We start from the raw sequence: 20,795 nt of genomic DNA on the forward strand, positions 1-20,795 counted from the left end.
GGACCAGAACTTTTATAAAAAAGGTGGTCTTTAATAATCACTTATCGAACTTAGGTAAGTATGCGATTTGGGTACAAGGACCCCTCATCAGCTTACAAACATATGGTAACAACGTAACAAATACAAAATCAATAACCTGTCAATAAACCTGTCAATAATAACTTTAACCAATAACCTGTCAATAATAATATAATCTTAATAAATGCTGATAAAGCAAAACAAACTATTGTCTTGACCAAATATAATTATAATAACATAATATTAGATATCTTAAAGAATGGAAATTATACATTACTTGCTGACAACCCTGTGAATAATTTAAAAAAAAACAAGTTGTAAAGCTTATAAACAATTTTTCAAAACTTAATTACATAGATAATAACACTACCAAAAATATTAAATGTTTTGGCAATAGAATTCCGAAAATAAGCTTTAAAGTAAAAACACACAAAAATCCTGTTACTTATCGTCCCTTGATAGATATTCGAAAATATTTGCTATATAATCTTGAAATAGAGTTAAAAAAAAGAGTTAAATAAATTACCCGTCTCTGAGTATAGCATCACAAACACTGACCAATTCTTAAAAAACATGCAAGCTATTGTTATGAAGGAAAACTACAAAATGGCATCACTAGATGTTAACAATATGTATCCCTCCATAAACTTAGAATTAATTTTAAATTCACTGTCCTACGTGATAAGCCCAGATTGGGTTAACCAATTAGTTAAATTAGTGCTAAATAATAACTTTTTTGAATTTCAAGGTAAATATTGCCGCCAATCGGAAGGTATTCCAATGGGATCCTGCATAGGTCCTAGATTGGCTGAGTTGTGTATGATCACAATTAATAAAGAAATCAACAAAACACGTGGCATAATAAGTTATCAAAGATACGTAGATGACTGTTTCATCATCTATGATAAAAGCATACTAGATATAGACTCCTTTGTTTGTAGAATTAATTTAATAAATAAAAATATCCAATTCCATTGTGAAAAAGAAGTAGATAATAGACTGAATTACTTAGACCTTACTATTGTTAGATTAAATAGTAAATTATTATTTAAAAAGTATGTTAAAGATTGTGCTACCGGTAAAGTTATAGACTTCAAATCTAAAATACCTTTATATATAAAAAAGAACACTTTTCAAATGTATATCAACAAAATTAAAGAAAGAACGACCTTGCAAACCGATCAGGAAATGGAAATACAAAATATAATAAGAATGTTTAGCCTAAATAATTACCCTAGAACATTATTGGTTAAATGGTTAGAAACATGTAAAGACAAAAGGAAAAATATACCGTTAAATAGACAACCAATAGAAGTTAAGCTTTTGTACCTAAAAATAGAATATGTTTTTGTGTTTTTGAAAAATTAAAAAATGAATTAAAAAAAGTAGATATTATTTTAGTACCAAACCACACAAGCACCATAGCAAAATTGTCAATCAGTAAACAATGGTAACAATAAACATAATGATCTGGAAAAAAATAATGTAGTCTATTTATTGGATTGCAGTTGTTCACATAAAAAAGATATGTAGGGGAAACTGGGAGAAAATTAAAGACAAGAATTAAAGAACATATATATGCCATCAAAAATAATTTTATATCATTATCAGTGGCACAACATTGAAACACTGAAGAGTGTGAAATTTTAAAAGTCAGCATTAAGTGTATTTTGACAGAAAACAATCAACTAAAAAGAAGACTACAGGAACACCTAGAAATTCTGAAGATACAGGAAGACATGAGAATTAATAACAACACGGGACTGAAGCTACATGAGGGGTGGATTGACATTGTTTACACTTAACCTTGAAACAGATGCTGAACAGATGTAAGAGTATAGGCACATCACCTTGTAAAATGCAGATGGTCAGTGCAGTTGACTTCACAATGACTTATAGATCGAATGTATTTTGTTCTGTTAAAGTCTGGTGACCAATTGGTTTAATAAGAGTAAGTTCAATGTTAACCTCTCTTTTATTTATGGTTTAATATCCCTAACAATATTTATTATTAATAGTGTAACCGTCTACCAGAATTTGGAAAATATAGGAGAAACTAAGACATTTACTGGTGGAGTTAATATGTTATACCATATGGTCATTGTATTCAGATTTATACTTGATAATTTAGTTTAGTGTACGTGTTACATTGAGAAATTGTAAATGCAGTGCACTGCATACATGGGTTATCCCGGTGTTTTGACAGGTTATTGGTTTTGTATTTGTTACGTTGTTACCATGTGTTTGTAAGCTAATGAGGGGTCCTTGTACCCGAAATGCATACTTACTTAAGTTTGATAAGTGATTATTAAAGACCACCTTTTTTATAAAAATTCTGGTCCTTCTTTCAGTCGGCCTTGGTGTGATAAGCCCTGCAAAAAATGTTATACCCTATTTGTTTGGTTATCTAATTCTGTCTAATCACATTCACAGTTGAACTGGAATATGAATACACAATGATACATTAGAATTGTAATGTGGGAATACGAGGGCAATGGGCGAGTACCGTAATCGCCACTTACAAGTCGTGTTGATAAAATTCGCTCACTTTGTCTTTTGGATGGCACGAGTGGCGAGGGGGTTGAGTAAGTCGGCAGGTGTTTGTGTTTCGAAATGACCGGAGACATGTTTTAACAAATCAACAAAGCATTCATTATGAGTAAATGTAGATTACTGGAGGTAATAGTAAGCTAGACACGGTTAAATGCGGTTACATACTAACGAATTTCTATACAAAAAGGGTACCTCTTAGCTATGGCTATTTCCATTACCTGTGGAGAGAGAGTTCTCAGATCGCTATATAAAATACTTCTATGCAGGAAGGAACTGTATGAGAGGATCAGTCCATAAAAAGAATCGTTGACCTTGTCTGTTGTCTTTTCGGCATGATCGGGACTCGGAGACTAAGTGTGTACTATTTCAAGCCGTTTCGATCGCATCGAGCTTCCGGTAGCTCTCGCTGTTATACAATCGTCGTGGGAAAGGAGTCACGTGACCGTCAAATGTTGACGATGACGAAGCATTCTTGACAACTAAGTGACCTCCGATCTCTTTCCCAGTGACCTCCGATCTGTTACTCCGTTTTTTTTTCGGGAATGTTTACATTACAAAAAACTGATTAGCATTAATTTTAAAATCTTCTTAAAAACCCTTGGGCTCACAATAAGAACCCTGGCATCTAGATAGCACTGACAAAATAGATAAGCACAATTAAAACACCACTTTGTGGTGTTTTAATTGTGCTTATCTATTTTGTCAGTGCTATCCACACCTGACAAAATACACACCTGACAAAATAGATAGCACAATTAAACTATCCACACCTGACAAAACACACCTGACAAAATAGATAGCACAATTAAAACACCACTTTGTACGCTTCCCTCTTATTAATGTCGTATGCATGTTAAGAACGTCGATATAATGTATGTACATCGTTCATTAAGCATGTTCCTTTGAGTGATATATGTATAAATGTATACAGATAGATTACTATCTGTGTTTGCACATATACTTAAATCACTACGCATGGGACAAATAAAAATGTGTTAATTTACATATATATATATATATATATAGGCCTATATATATGTTTACAGAAATAATAATAAATATACATTTATAAAATTAATATGCCTGTTATCTCTAGTCATTTTTGTTTTGCATTTTTCCCCCTTATACCACACAGTAATAAGAGGCTCTTTTCTATACATGTACCGTTGACAAGATAGATACTGATTCAGTGACTCGAATTATTATGAAAAGTTTATTTATAACATTCCTAATATGGTCGCCCGATCACTATGTCATACTTCAACAGCTGTACAATCAATCTAAGACAGTATCAGCCATTTGACTCTTACTGACTGTGATACTAAATTCAAAGCTATTATCGTTTATAATTAATTAAATAAGTTTAATTTATATCTGAAACTTTCATACTTTTCAGGCAAAATCCTGAATCGATTTTCAAGAGATACAAATAGCATGGATGACATGTTACCACTCGTTTTACTCGAAGCTGTCAGGGTAAGTTTAAATAAATGACTAATATTCTGAAATAATTAACTAAGCTTTAAAATATGAACATACATGATTATGCTGTAAATAAAGCAGTGTATTTCTACAAACTACACGATATAATAAAAATTGCTTAAAGTTATGCAAAATTAATAGTCGTATTACAAAAACATTAGAATTTATTATTAAAGTTTGTAAATTGGTGTTTAAAAAAACAAAATTTTTAATTTTTTCAAAAGAACAATGTATGAAAATATTGCCATAAACATATCGACATCTTTTGTAATCGAAAATAAATTATTATAAATTGTTAAACATTGTCATATTACTTTATAAGAATACAAAGTAAATCTACAGAATAGCATGTGTTCTACACATTTTTATTATACTAATAACATTACAGAGTATCAATATCATGTTGATCTGATTAATCAGCAACTCTTCTGTTGATTGGCACAAAACAAATTCTGAGTCTATTTCTTACAGAGAAATTTGTCTTGTTAGATCAACTTTGATTTACTTGTAATAATAACTGATAATTCAATATATAATATATAAAATATTTAGTTTTTCTATAAACCAATTTATTATATTTTTTCAGACATTTATTAGAGTAATCGGAATATTTGTTATCGAAGGAATTATTTGCCCTTATCTACTCATAGTGAAGTTTATACTTTTAATGTCATCTTATCTTATGTGGACGATCCATTGCGATGTTTTGAAAAGCATAAAATATCTGGAAGGAAAATGTAAGTATTTTAGATGCAGTGTGGCTATCATTAAAATTTCTCAATTCAGAGCAATTTGTTGGTGTAAATAATAAGCGGATTGACAAAAAACTTGTAAGAAAATATGAAAATGTTGCAAAAGAAGTTTAAGCGAAAAAAAATTAGTTTAAAAGTTTCTTATATGAAGCAATTTAGAGAAGAAAGCATGAAACAGAAGGAAATAAATAATGAAAAACATCCTTCAAACGACAATTTAATCTGTTATTAAAAACAGAACAAATAAAGTCAGCGAAAAATATAACATCGTGGCTCTGCAAAAACATGACTAAAATGCACTGAATATGATAACTTTCGGTGTTGTGCTGCAGTATTAAATATATTCCTGCGGAAAGTGACTTTAGATATATTGTATAATTACTTTGTTTTCACAGCGAGAAGTCCAGTATTTTCCCATCTGAGTGTATCCCTTTACGGACTTACAACAATCAGAGCATTTAATGTTAAAAATAAATTTATATCAGCTTTTAACGAATACCAGGATAAGCACACTGCAACGTGGTTCATTTACGTAGCATTGAATCGATGGATTTGCTCCTATGGTCACATTATATGTTTTCTAAACCTTATTGCCACTATTGTAGTTTTATGTATTACAATGCCATCAAGTAAGTGAAACTATTAAAATTTCTATGTTACGTAATATATTCTATGTTACGTAATAATATATTTCTTATCTTTAGTTGATGCAGGAAGCAAAATCGGGCTTATAATAAATTATGAATTCATTTTACTTTTGTATTTGGAATGGTGTATTAAACATTTATCTGAAACAGAGTATCAGGTAAGTTTTACATTAATCTTTTATTTATGAAAAATTAACACGAATCAATAATTTAATATTTTTATAATTATTATTTTACTAGCTGCAAGGACCCGCTTTGCTGGGCAAAAAGTAACGATAGTGAAGATTAAGATAATTACATTATAGCTAATCTTACCTGTTTTCACAAAATGCAAGAATTAGGTCCCCCGTTTCCAGACTAATTAGAGAATTTTTACGTTTAGTCAAACGAACAAATTTCAACGTTTCTGGAACGTTTTTAATCGTTTTATAATCGAACCAATTCGAATTTTATGTTCGAATTTAATTCGAACAAATTCGAAAAAATCGAACAAAATATTCGAAATAGAAAAACACTTTCAACTACTTTTAGCCTTATATCTCCCGCACCCTTATAGCTATCGAGACGCAACCACCATAGTGCACGAATGGAGACTCGGGGCTACTACCACATACAAACACCATTCACGTGCGATGTGTAGTTTTGGCTGAAAAATGAAATATAGGGACACACACGTCCATTTATATATATATATATATAGATAACAAATAACTTACATTAGTTCTTCACTTTTAATTTGCTAACATTATTCAAGTATAATTATGCCACACGAATGGATTCGTCACATAATACTTAATATAGGTAAAAGGAAATAAAGTTTTAATAAGTTTAGATTAAAAACATAAATGAAGGACAATAAATAACTAAGCTTAGAATGGGAAGAAAAAATTATTGGTTGAAAATGAAGACAATTCTGAAAGACCAAATGATCCTGTTTAATACATTTTACTTTACGATGTTATGCCTGAGAGTTTAAAGTAAATAAAGTTTTACAACGAATTACGAATAATTGTTAATTGAAAGTAACCTCACCATTTTTCAGATGAATTCCGTTGCACGTATACTGAATTATAGCGAGTTAAAATCGGAAGCAGGTTATGAATCTTCTCCAAACGAACAACCTCCTGCTAATTGGCCTCAGAAAGGAGAAATTAAATTTAAAAATGTTTCTTTGAAATATTCGAATGACAGAAGTATTGTTTTAAATAATTTATCCTTTTGTATTAAGCCAGGAGAAAAGGTAAGTTAATTAAAACATTTATTGCTCATAATTATTTTGAGCAATGTTGTATTTTTATGTTCGATTGTAGATAGGAATTGTTGGACGAACAGGAGCCGGAAAGAGTTCTATAGTTGCTAGTTTATTCCGTATAACAGAGCCCACAGGAACAATAACCATCGATGGAATCGACACTAAAAATATTGGTCTTCGGGATCTACGTAGTAAAATCTCAATTATTCCTCAAGTAATTTACAAAATAATTAAACAAATTCTTTATTAGTTCTTAAAATTATTTCATTTTTGGTTTTAAATGTTAGGTTAGCATTTATATTCCTATAAATACTGGTATAAATATAAATTGCCATAAATATCTTTTCACTCATAACTTAACACCTGTCATGTCATCGTTCGGTTTGGTTGCATATGTAATATATTTTATTTACCAGAATAAATTGTTGAACAATTTTGATATAAGAAAATAATGCAATTTTCCTGTGATCGCGTTGTTACAACAGATTGACTTGCAGCCATAATGTTTGAAGTAGAAATTTGCATAAAATGACACAAAAACCTTTTACCTGTAAAACGTGACTACTGGGATGACTGCTTGTGTCATCCACAAATTTTTAACTGTTTTGACGCTTCGGTGAAGACAATACGTATATTCTAACCAATTTAAACAAGCAATAAAATTTTGAGTTTGCTCTGGGTTCCCAATAAGAAAAATTTAATGTATAATTTTTTGTGCGAGGAAGAGATTGTCAATAGCAAATAATACCATAAATGAATGGCAGTAAAAATTCCACACATCTTCACTTGTTAACACCTATACAAAAACTGAAAACACATAAGAGTTTGTGAAGATGTCAGCAGGGCAGACTCAAACATTAACTTTATGAAGAAAATTTTCGCAAGTAATAAATACGATGTTAACGATACTAATCAAGAACGAAAACACAAAGTGTGGAGAGCACTAACTTCTTCCAAAACTTATGGCTTGAATAATTGGGAATTTGTACCCTTTAGTATAAGAATTAAGTTATAATTCTACTTTTATTTCCTGGTTCTATTGGAGATTTGTATATTAAGTTACATACATTGTTTTTAAAACAATTTCACTGAAGATGAAGATACGCCGTATAATCTAAACAGAAAAATACATAAAATAAAAGATATACGATAAATATATTACTATAATAAATATTCATATCGACTATTATTGACCCTGGTTAGCTTTTATTATTGGTTATTGTCAAATATTGTCACTTTCTGTTATATAAATTCAATTGTACTGTTAATGTATATAAAGAGATGCTCACATGGTTTTTCTATCAGCTTGTTATTCACAACGATTATTAAAATATCAGTTAAATTTGTCGACGCAAGCATCGGAGCATTCTAGTTAGCATAGAAACAAATAAAAAAGAATTAATTACAAATGGTTTTCCTAAAACGCAGAAACGTTCGTCAGAATACTGTTGAAAATGAACTGTTCATAACTATCATTGTCATGTGCTAAAACCAACATCCTTACATCCAATTCTCATGAAATAACATTCAAAATAAGATACTACATATTTCCGTTATGACTGCAAAAAAATACCGTGATATTTCTATCTCCAGTTGAAAACATAATGAAACAGAAAAGCATTGTTATCATTGTCACGCAATATGACATACATCATATATCCAATTAAAAAAAAAAAACACAGCAAGCAGCATGCACGCCGAATACCATCAAAAAGAGTCGAGCACGGACTCTGGCAATTCCTAGGTTTGCTGCTATGTTTTGCTCGATATGCCGACAGAGACTGGCCATTTTTTTCACTTTTATATAATAGATGTGTAGAATGTTTATCTCTGAATGCAAAGTTCTTAATTTATTTTTAACGAATTCAGAAATAAAAACAATAAATATAGCTTGTATGTTGTTTATAGGATCCGGTGTTATTTACTGGTCCTCTTCGCAGAAACATTGACCCTTTCAATGAATATTCGGAAGAAATGTTATGGCAAGCGATCGAAGAGGTAAGAAATTAATTTAAAGAATGTTTTAAATTCACAACTTTGTTTTAATTTTATTTTTATTACAGTAGAGAACTACTTAAATGCATCTGTTGTAAATATCGTTTTCATTTATTTGTGATTTTATATTATTTACAAGACTAGCCCATTCTTTTCTACGGTAAAATTTCAATTTATAGACTTTAAATTCATTGACGATATGTATGACAATTTTCATAATCATTCTATTAATTAATTAAAAGCAATGTATCTATCTCAAGATTCTTTTATAAAGCCTAATCTGAAATTTTTACAACATATCATTTACTCAATTCTCACATTATTGTCTTCATAAATCGAAAACTAAATCGCGTGATATTAATTTAATTAACTAAAACTTTACATCTCACAGACAGATTAGCTGTTATTATATTATTGAGCTATCATATTAAATGCAAATTTTGCCTATGTAAGATATCATCTAACTGTGAAGAAATTCATAAAAATGATGTTTGAATTAACAAAATACGTGTATATTAATTTGAGACAAAATTGGCAATGGATACAGAGAAATAGAAAGAAATAGTGGAAAAAGCATCAACTCCAATGGACAATAAGCCCAAGGTGAAAAATGATTGTGATAAAATTACGATGAAGAGTTTTTAAAAGATTTAATATAAACTTTGTATTCATTCGTAACGACAAAATATAAAAGTAAGGAAACCCATATGAGTTACATAAATTTCCAGGCTGTTAAGACATTTCATTAGAAATCTACATGTTATATAAAACTAAAGGAAATTGTGTGTGGCATCATCTGTTATGGTTTTTTTTTTTTATATAATATTATTCAAAATAACCATTTAAAACAATGGAGTCAGTCAATTATTAAAGTTAAAAAAGGTAAAAGCAAACCAAATTTGCAAAGTATTATTTAGAAGTAATCTTGAAAAAGTCTTTACAGGTTATTCCAAATTCAGAATACAGTGTAAAAATATCAATATTAAAAACCAAGAAAATTTGCCTGAATATAACTTAATGAGATTAGATATAGGATTGATCTACCTTTCTATTAATAATAATACCATTACACAGAGTGTATATAAGTTTGGAGCCTCAAATTATTTAAAAGATTTCATTAGTTTTGCACTGACCAATAATTTTTTACGGCAACAGAAAATCTTTATTGCCAAACTGATGGCATTGCCGTGGATATAGTAATTGGACCAAAATTAGCAGAAATTTACATGTTAGATATGGATAAAACTTTATCAGACCTAAAGGGCATTATATTTTTTGCAAGGAACGCTGATGACTTATTGATTATATATAATAGTGTAATAACGACACCTATTCAAATGTTGAAACAAGCCAATAGGATTAATTCAAATATAAAATTCACCCAAGAAACGGAAAATTATAACAAAATAAATTACTTAGATATAACAATTACAAGATTTATAGATTGTCTTGAATATTGTAAATTTGAAAATCCATGTAGTGCTAAAAAAGTTATAAACTTTAGATCGTATTGCCCTATAAATCAAAAACGTAATATATATTTAATGGAGATAAAAAAAATATATTTTTCAGAACAACAAAAACTGATATATGAAAACAGGAAATTAAAACAACACAAAAGAAATATATTCAAAACGGGTATACAAACAAAATATTAAATAATTTCTACAACCAATTTATATTAAACTAGCTGTTACCCGCGACTTCGTCAGCGGAGGTTTTGCAAGCGAACCCCATTTACATCCAATATTTCAATAACCATAGTAATTGTTATATAACACCTACCGCTGAAGAGAATTGCCGAAAATCAAACGAACTATTTTCAATTTGATCAATTTTCTGAAACGTTTACAATCGTTCTATAATCGAACCAATACGCAATAACAAATTCGAANACTTAATCCTCTCCCTCTCCCCCCCGCGTTGGAATTTCGAAAAATCCTTTCTTAGTGTGCGTTTCCATGACGTACCCTAACTGTGTACCAAATTTCACCTCTTTAGGTTAAGCGGTTTGCTCTGGGCGATGATGAATCAGTGAATGAATGAGTGAGTCAGTCAGGACAAGCAATTTTATATATTTAGATAGATATAAAATGAAAGAGAAAAAAGAAACAAAAAAGTACTTATTATTTCGTTATATAAAAGACATATTATAAATATACTAAAATACTTAATCAAAATTTAATTAAACTAGCTTCAACTCCAGATAATAGGTTGTCCAATATGATAATTATAAGAAGTATTAGAAAGGACACATTAGAAGAAGAAGGCGTGGTCTGCAGACTCTAATGCACATGTTATATTCCAAACTTCTATATTGGTGAAACGAAAACAAAATTGAAGACTAGTTTGTCAGAACATTTAGCAGCTGTAAGAGTAAAAATTAATAATTCTCCTGTGTTTCATCATTTTTGTATTAATAACTGTGAAATTAACATTAACAATGTAAATATTGTTTATAAGAAAAAAATAATGTAAAAAGAAAAGTTAATAAGCATTTTTCCATAATTATGCAAAATAATACGGTTAATTTAAATACAGGTGTGTTGACATTTTCACACTGAGAGACTTGTCGAATATATACTCGTAGTTGGAATTCGTATTAGAAATTTATGATAAAAATTTCTTGGAATTTAAACTGTATGCTGAATGCTAAATGCTGTATGCTGGTGATAGCCTAATATTTTTTGCAAAAATGCATTTAGGGGACTTAACAACGAAAGAAAGTGTTTTTCTCAGCGAATTTGCTTTGCTTTTACCTTTCTGAAATTTAGTTTTTACTAGATTATTGAGGTAAAGTTTTAGAATATATAAGTTACCTACTCTCTCTACGTCAGAAAAAAAAAACAGAATAATTGATTTTTGCGTATTTTTATACAATACAATTGAGTAAGAATCGGATAATAATATTATTATGAAATAGTCAGTTTAATTTAAAGAATAGGAATGAGTTATATAAAAAAATTTGTAAATGCTAGTAAGCAGTAAAATCTTCAATATGTTCGACCTTTGTCGAGATATATGTGTTTCTTCTGTATCTCCCTATTCCCTCGAAATTTTTTCACCAAGTTTTAATACCTCAATGAACCTTATACACAAGTTACCAAACAAAATTTCGTTTCTTTATATTTTCCATTTTGAGATTTTTAACGAAATAGACTCAAACACAGACACAAACACATACATACGTATTTCGGACAAGAATTTTTTTGGCTTTTTTTAACTTGAGAGATATCAAAATATTACAATTCCAGAAACTCGGAGGGAGAAATGTTACACGTTTGTAGAATTATAAGATGAGAAATGTGAGATGAGGATAGTTTTGTTAAAACGTCCAGGAAATTAAAAAGATATTAAAAATTTCAGATGATTACAATACTTTCTTGTGTTCTGTAGTAACAGCAGGAAAAGTAAAACCGTAATCAATAACACAATACTATTTACTTTCAGTGGCATTTCAGTCTTGAAAATTTAAAAATAATTTTAAAGTTTATTACCAGGGACATGGGCGTAGCCAGAGTTTTGTTGTGGGGGGCCTAGTAGAGGCCAAACTAACACAAAATTGAAGTATTTCAAATTATTCATAACATTGGGCACAGTGGACCTTTTTTTTTATATTAGTATTCAAAATTTTTAGCTCTAAGTTTTTTGTTGTTTCCAAATCGGCTTAACACTTTTTCGGCTGTGATTTTCTGGGGGGGCACCAGGTTCACTGGGGAGGGCCGTGCCCACCCAGGCAGGGAGCCTGGGTGGGCACGGCTTCGCTACGCCCATGACCAGGGATGTGAATCATCTACTAAATACTATAAAAAAATTTTTCTGTAAATACCTTGAATTTATGTTTTTTAAGACCAACTATAGGTTTTTTAATACTTCAACAAAGAAAGTTAAGTAGGGCTGTCTTATTTAGCAGAAGACTTAGCCCTGTTTTGAAGTTGAAAGAAGAGTTTAGTAAAGTAAGAAAAAGATGGAAGATGAAAGTTAGAAGGATAGGACAGTGTGAAAAAAAGAGTATCATGGCACCCCCATGGAACCCCAGGGGCATCTGCTTCTGCGTTAATTCAAACAACATATGTACAAAAGTATAAAATACAGAGTGACAAATATATACATTATACAAAAGTGCAGAGTAACAATTTCCATGTGTCATTGCAACTTGCAATAACATTAAAGACAAGATGGTACTTTTAAACCGTACAGCAAATACATACTTTCCAATAATAATTTAACATAGGTTTAGTATTACTTATGCCTTTTCCAGAGGAATATCTGGATTACAATTGATGGAATTGCTTATTTCCGTCAGTTGCAAAAGTTTAACCATTTAATATTTTTGATGATTCCAAATGGGCTACATAAGAGTTAACTTAATTAAATGAAGGTTTTGTTAAATTAAACAATGAATTTAGCAATAAAAAATATTATACAATGTATTTAGGAAAGAATTGAGCCATTTACCCTGTTTGTGTACGAAACATTGTACAATTAAGAATGGAGGGTATTAGCTGCCGTTAAACATATTTACATCTATATACCAATACAGTTTTTATGAAAATTATGTACACTAATTACAACCTTAGTCGGCATATAAATAACAATGACCTCAACACAAAGAATAGTCATTAGAGATTCAAATGTTGGAAAATTGTTACAGTTGAATATACAAATTAGCATTAATAACACAATAATTTTTAATTAGTCTGTGTTTGAACCCTCTTCTTCTGTTGAAGTCTCGCTGTCTTCATCTATCTCTTCCTCTGTTTCACTGTTGTCGGTTGAATTTCCATCAGTCTCTTCATCTTGTGTTTGTTGCGTTGTAGACTTGTTTTTTAACTTTTTTATTTGAATAGTGTCGGGGAGAAGAGCTTTAGTTTTTTCGATAAATTGCTCGAAACTCACCCATAGTTGCTTTTGGTTGAAAATGTCTTTGGGGTCAGGTGGCCAGGAACATCCGTGTTGTATACATTCTCTGTAAAACTGAAAACGTTGTTCTTCGAAAGTTTCACATTCATAGGCGAAGTGCATCGCATCTCCAACTGTAGTATTGTCGCATGAACACTTGTCACTGTTTATCTTTTTAATTCTATATAAGTAGGCTTTAAACTTCCCGTGGTTTGTTAAACACTGAGAGGTGTTGGGGTTTGGCTTATAATGTTTATTTTTAAGTCTATCGGTGATTGAGGGGATGTACTTGAAACATGTTCTGCCTGTATTGGATTCCTCCCACTCCCTTTGCCATATTTCGTTTCTCCATTTCTTTAGGTAGTTTTCCAGTCCTGCTTTTGGGAGTCTATTATATGTGATATTTGTTGTATTGTAACCAGCACGTTTTGCTAAATTATCAGCGATATCATTTCCTTTTTTATTCGTGTGTGCCGGGATCCATGAGAATTGAATATTTGTTAGATCTCCCAAACTTTGTGCTTCTTTGATAACTGCTGTTCCTAGTATAGTTGTCTTTCCTGTCTTTGTTAGGATTTTTAGTGCCGTTCTGCTGTCTGTCAAAAATCTTATTTTACCTTTATAATAGTTAATGTTTTCCTTCACTCTCTTTATTGCGTTAAAAAGCGCCCAAAGTTCGGCTTGTGTTATGCTACAGTAATTTTCCATTTTCAGACTTGCTTTGTAAACGATTCTCTTTTTTGATTGTTTAATTATACAGATGCCCGCACCCACACCTTCTTTGTGCTTTGACCCATCTGTATAAATCAGCCATTGAAATTTTTTGTCTTCTTCTTGTTCGTATTCTAGTTTAACCTCGTAGCTATTTCTTTTTGTAGGGTGGATTTCAAATTCTATCTTGTTTTCCATTCTGTCAATCTCCACTTTTCTGATCATCGCTGGAAGTTCATTATATTTTTGGGGTAAGATCTTATATTTGATATGTTTATCTATTTCTTGTTGAGGTTTTTTCCAGTAGTCATTATTTGTTATGATCCAGCTGTAAGCATTTATTTTTGCTGTTATATAGATAGGTGCGATTCCCCCCATAACCAACATTGCATCAGTTGGGGCCGTGCGGTAAGATTTAGTAAGATTTATTGCCGCCTTTCTTTGAACAGACAGCAGTTTTCTTTTAATATGCGTGTTCTGAAGGGTTTTTTAATACTGTGTAACCAAAATTTATATCTAGGTTAACCACATCCTTTTAATTATATGACTGTCAGGTCGAATTTCTTGAAAATTGTATAAACGGTGCTCCACCGTATAAATTGATTAGCTAATTCTATTAATCACATACTTATTTAATAAAATGTTTTAGGTACAGTTAAAAGATGTTATAAAAAATTTGCCTGGAGGAATGGATACACATTTAACAGAAGGAGGGCGAAATTTCAGCGTGGGAGAAAGACAGTTAATTTGTCTTGCCAGGACAATCCTTTGTCAGAATAAAATTCTTGTCATGGATGAAGCAACATCCAATATCGATAAAATGTAAGATAATTGAGTTGTGTAATTTTATATTTTAAGTTTATGATTACTTTAAAATACCATATAAACCATATAAATTATTGTGTAAATACATATCGTTCATTCATTCCATATTTAAAAAATTAATATTATTCGTTTGTTTCGCTGTTTTCATAAATTACATATTCAACATTTATATCGGAAAATTAGAATAATTCCCAAATAAATAACAGGAATTTTTTGTGTTTAGAATTTTTAGTATTAACAGTTTTTAGTAGAGTATATTCTACTTAATAAATATCTTGTGTTAAATATTCTAGCTTGTATTAAATATGAATTTATATTTTAACAATTTAAAAACATTAAGTTTAATTAGGTTATGTTAAACGTGAAAAATGTTCAGTTTTATTTACTTACAGAATAAAATCAATCACGTTTTGTGCTTCCATACATACACTAATCTAGCGCATAAACATCATAAGAAAGAACATATCTTGAAAAACTTTAAATAAAAGAAATTTACACTGCGAACTGAACGAACACTCTGCTGTTATTGCGCTACTCCGAAACAACTCTCAGAAGTAAGGAAAAACTTATTTTACAATCTTTTCAATCAGAAATGTTTTCATTGGAGACAAGGAAATTCCTGTGTAATCACTTGTTCTACGATGCTAAGAGAGGTTTCAAAATAATTCGTCGTCTCGTGGAAAGAATTTCAGTAAACATACATGGAGGTTTTTATGACTGAGCTAGTGTTTGATATAGCGTCGAGATTGTTACTCATGCTTAGCGCTTGTTATGTGTTCTGTGTTTTTCAATCCTCTGTTTTTTTTTGGATATAGCTATATTTAAACTTGACTTTTACAATTATTTGATATTTAGTGGTCTGTATAAGAAAAAAGTGATACGGATTTTTTTGTATTTCCTGATGTGACAATGAGTTGAGTCTTTCTGGTGTTTTCATATGATGTTAATGCAACACATTTATAATGAAGGCGCTGTTAGTTCTGACAATTTCATTAACCAATTACCATTTTTAAAATATATTTGTATGAATAACCCAGTCTGAATTGCTAAGATGAAAAATGCTTTCAAGCGTCTTTTATACTTTTATGGAAATATTCTATATTCCAAAACTCCTTTAAAATTTTCTATATTCTGCATTTGCAATTGTTTTTTGTAAATGAGTAATTGGAGCCATCCTTACTTTCAGCATTGTTAATGATGAATGATTAGAAATAAGATGGGTTTCCAATGTGTAGGCATGAGATGAACTTAAAAAAATTAGTGTGTTCATAATAATACAAAGTTTTGGTGATTTAGACAATTCTGAAATATTAAAATTAAGACTTACATCGTCGCTGAATGTTAGTAGTTCGTATTTATTAATCAATCTCATATTATTTTTACTTATATGTTAATATTTAAAAATATGATTGCATGAAATAGAAACAATATTTGATATTATAAAATACATATATTAACTTACTAACGTATTTAAATTTCTTGCAGGACTGACACTCGTATTCAGAAAATTATTCGGGAGAATTTCAAATCTTGTACAGTGTTAACGATAGCACATAGATTAAATACTATTATCGATTCAGACAGAGTTATGGTAAGTTTTATGACGTAAAATAATATAAACAAATATAAGTTCCATTTAAATTTTTAAATTTTTAGGTATTACATTCAGGAACTATTCAAGAATTTGATGCACCATATACGTTACTAAATGATGTAAATAATACTTTTTATAATTTGGTGAAGAACACAGGAAAGACTTCAGAGAAAGAACTTTATTATATAGCCACCAATAAATTCTGTGGTCAGGAACTTACAATGAATACAAAATTATAAATAAATGGATGCTTATGATACAAATTAATAATCTAGAACTTACAAATAATATTCAACATCTAAAACTTTTTTCTTAGAAACATGTCTTTGGTCATTCGTTTCATGTAAGAATTCATATTGCTGACATCTTAAATTTTCAATTTTTTACTATACTATTCATAAGAAAACGTTGTTAGATTTATGGTTAGTCGTTTTTTAAATGAATATTTTGTAGATGTCCAATGTGAAGGTTTAGTTAAAATGACGATGATTGAAATTTTGCTGAACAACAGAAAAATATTCGTTAATATGATAAAAGTTAGTAATTTTATTGTACTGTTAACATTTATATAAAGTTTTTGGAAATTATTAATAACAGGAAAATAGCCTTTTCAGAACTGTTATAATATATTGTGAAATAATATGAATAATATTGTTTTCACCACAGAAAACATATAGATCTATTGTAATTATTGTATTGATTTTGTGTGATTTAACAGATAATAAAGAAAAATACGTATCATTTTTGAGAAATTTTTAAAGTTTAGTTCGAATTACTTTTCATAATTATCATTGAATAAACTATAACATATTTTTCATTAAACGTAATATTTTTTACTATTATAATAACATCATTTGACTTCTATCTCTCTTTTCACATAGAGTTTATTGTTATTTTTTCATGCAGATTAAAATAACAAATAATTTGAAGTTTATAGGTATTTTCTTCATTTTAGTTTTTCAAAATATATAATTTTCTAAGTTACAAAATCTTCTCTTGATTAGAATCGATTAGAAACTACTGTAACATGCAAATACACAATCGTGAAGATGTAAATACAAAACGAATCTGTCGTAGAGAATAATACTATTTTTTATATTCTTTCTTTATTCTTAATTCTTAAATTGATATTAATTTCATTTCTATGAGCTATATAGTTATTCTTTACAATGTGATTGTTGCATATTGAGGTTGTTTAATAGATTTTTCTCAGTCATGGTTCCAAAAAAAATTCTATAATCTAACTCTGCTATAATAAAATTTTTCCTTTTATTATGTAGCAATATTATTCACATATATTCACCTTTACCATTATTCGATGATACTAGAAGAATTTTTTAAGTTATAATGCTGTTTGTGCATTTCACATCGTCTTCATAAATCATAATAGTCGACTATTTGGTTGTCCACAGATCACTTATTTAATTAATTCGTTTTTCATATAAAAATCATTTGCCTTTAAATTATCAGCAGCAAATATTAATGTTCACTTTAATATTTTGAGCCACGTCTAGTTTCCAAATTACATATCTTATTTCAGAAACTGCGTGAACATCCTCCAAAAGAATTTAATATATAATCGAGACGGGTTGATAATAATAATAATAATAAGCGCAGAGCCCAAACGCTTAGGAGTTGAAAGTTGAAATTTGGTACACAGAGTACGTGACGAAAACGCACACTAAGGAGGGATTTTTCGAAATTTCCCCCGGGGGAGAAAGACAGGATTAAGGTTTCGACAATGAAAGTGCTAAATATATTAAAATAATAAATAAATTTTATTATTATGTAAAAATAAATAAAAATTATTTGAATAAAAAATACAGATAACACGTTATAATTATAGTTTTGTAATACATTAATAAGTTGATTTTTTATAATATATTAAATATATTATTTGTGTACGTAAAAGATAGTTAGTATTATTGTCTCTAGATGGCGACAATGTAAATATAATATATCAATTTCGTTCCACCGTTTGTTTATTAAAAAATTCAAGTAATTTAACTTCATTCAAAAATTGTTAAAAACACAATTCTTAATGTTAATATTTTTATTAACGAAATTACAAGTAACATTTTTAATTCTATTTTTTATTTCAATTATTTTTATATTTTTATTAATGTTTAATAAAAAATGTTGTAAAATGTGTGTATAAATATTGTAGTGTTTTAATGTAAACACATAAAATTTACACTACAGTGAGTTATCAGGAAACAAGTAATTTGGGCAGGTTTTTAGTTTAAATTATCGTTAAAAGATGGCATAGAGATAGCTTAGTCATAAATCATCAGCGAATATTACTTTTTTTACTGCAAGTTAAAATTTTCTTTAGTAATTACATAATTACCGTTACTGACGTGCAATTAACGCTTAATTGTTTTCTAATAAAATATTTTTATCAAATTCATTCAATCGTTCTAAACTTCTAATGTGCAGATTTGACTTTGGTAATATTTTTTAATGTAGTTTCTGATTCATAAACATACAACAGTTTTTTAATGAATAGATTTGATTATATATACGTTTAATTAAATATAGGTGACAGAAATGGAAGAAAAGACTTGTCTTGTTTGCAGAGTATGTGTATAAAAACGAAAAACATACAAAATTACTTTCGAATTCCACAACAATTAATTATCTAATCGTATTGAAAAGTTTGACAATTGATTACTTAACATTTTGATGCCACTGGTAACTTTTATTACGAAGTGGGAGATCTGACTGCAACATTTAAAATATTTATATAATCGTTCATATAATAGGGTAAAAATCAATTATTATAGTCTACTGTTATTTAATAGTGTATATATATATCTATATATATATGTTATTTACACTATTAAATAACAGTAGATTATAATAATCGAGTATTACCCCATTATCTGAACGATTATATATCCTATATATATATATATATATATAGGATATATAATCGTTCAGATAATGGGGTAATACTCGATTATTATAATCTACTGTTATTTAATAGTGTAAATAACATATATATATAGATATATATATACACTATTAAATAACAGTAGACTATAATAATTGATTTTTACCCTATTATATGAACGATTATATAAATATTTTAAATGTTGCAGTCAGATCTCCCACTTCGTAATAAAAGTTACCAGTGGCATCAAAATGTTAAGTAATCAATTGTCAAACTTTTCAATACGATTAGATAATTAATTGTTGTGGAATTCGAAAGTAATTTTGTATGTTTTTCGTTTTTATACACATACTCTGCAAACAAGACAAGTCTTTTCTTCCATTTCTGTCACCTATATTTAATTAAACGTATATATAATCAAATCTATTCATTAAAAAACTGTTGTATGTTTATGAATCAGAAACTACATTAAAAAATATTACCAAAGTCAAATCTGCACATTAGAAGTTTAGAACGATTGAATGAATTTGATAAAAATATTTTATTAGAAAACAATTAAGCGTTAATTGCACGTCAGTAAAGGTAATTATGTAATTACTAAAGAAAATTTTAACTTGCAGTAAAAAAAGTAATATTCGCTGATGATTTATGACTAAGCTATCTCTATGCCATCTTTTAACGATAATTTAAACTAAAAACCTGCCCAAATTACTTGTTTCCTGATAACTCACTGTAGTGTAAATTTTATGTGTTTACATTAAAACACTACAATATTTATACACACATTTTACAACATTTTTTATTAAACATTAATAAAAATATAAAAATAATTGAAATAAAAAATAGAATTAAAAATGTTACTTGTAATTTCGTTAATAAAAATATTAACATTAAGAATTGTGTTTTTAACAATTTTTGAATGAAGTTAAATTACTTGAATTTTTTAATAAACAAACGGTGGAACGAAATTGATATATTATATTTACATTGTCGCCATCTAGAGACAATAATACTAACTATCTTTTACGTACACAAATAATATATTTAATATATTATAAAAAATCAACTTATTAATGTATTACAAAACTATAATTATAACGTGTTATCTGTATTTTTTATTCAAATAATTTTTATTTATTTTTACATAATAATAAAATTTATTTATTAT

At 28.8% G+C, this 20,795-nt stretch overlaps 1 protein-coding gene across 1 annotated transcript in view; it reads left to right on the top strand.

Annotated features, from left to right (window-relative positions):
• LOC111640309 (multidrug resistance-associated protein 4-like) overlaps positions 1–17,458 on the top strand; it is a 29,600-nt gene extending 12,142 nt beyond the window's left edge. Inside the window, exons 9-18 of the mRNA XM_023386317.1 lie at positions 3,968–4,047; positions 4,640–4,790; positions 5,201–5,434; positions 5,510–5,610; positions 6,495–6,692; positions 6,763–6,918; positions 8,613–8,702; positions 14,962–15,134; positions 16,623–16,728; positions 16,794–17,458. Coding sequence (XP_023242085.1) covers positions 3,968–4,047; positions 4,640–4,790; positions 5,201–5,434; positions 5,510–5,610; positions 6,495–6,692; positions 6,763–6,918; positions 8,613–8,702; positions 14,962–15,134; positions 16,623–16,728; positions 16,794–16,970 — 1,466 coding nt within the window. The 3' untranslated portion in view covers positions 16,971–17,458. The remainder of the gene's footprint in view (positions 1–3,967; positions 4,048–4,639; positions 4,791–5,200; positions 5,435–5,509; positions 5,611–6,494; positions 6,693–6,762; positions 6,919–8,612; positions 8,703–14,961; positions 15,135–16,622; positions 16,729–16,793) is intronic.
• The last annotated feature ends 3,337 nt before the right edge of the window (positions 17,459–20,795 follow it).

Source organism: Centruroides sculpturatus, unplaced genomic scaffold, assembly GCF_000671375.1.
Source record: "Centruroides sculpturatus isolate CEXI.00-Female unplaced genomic scaffold, Cexi_2.0 scaffold1340, whole genome shotgun sequence".
NCBI lineage: Eukaryota > Metazoa > Arthropoda > Arachnida > Scorpiones > Buthidae > Centruroides > Centruroides sculpturatus.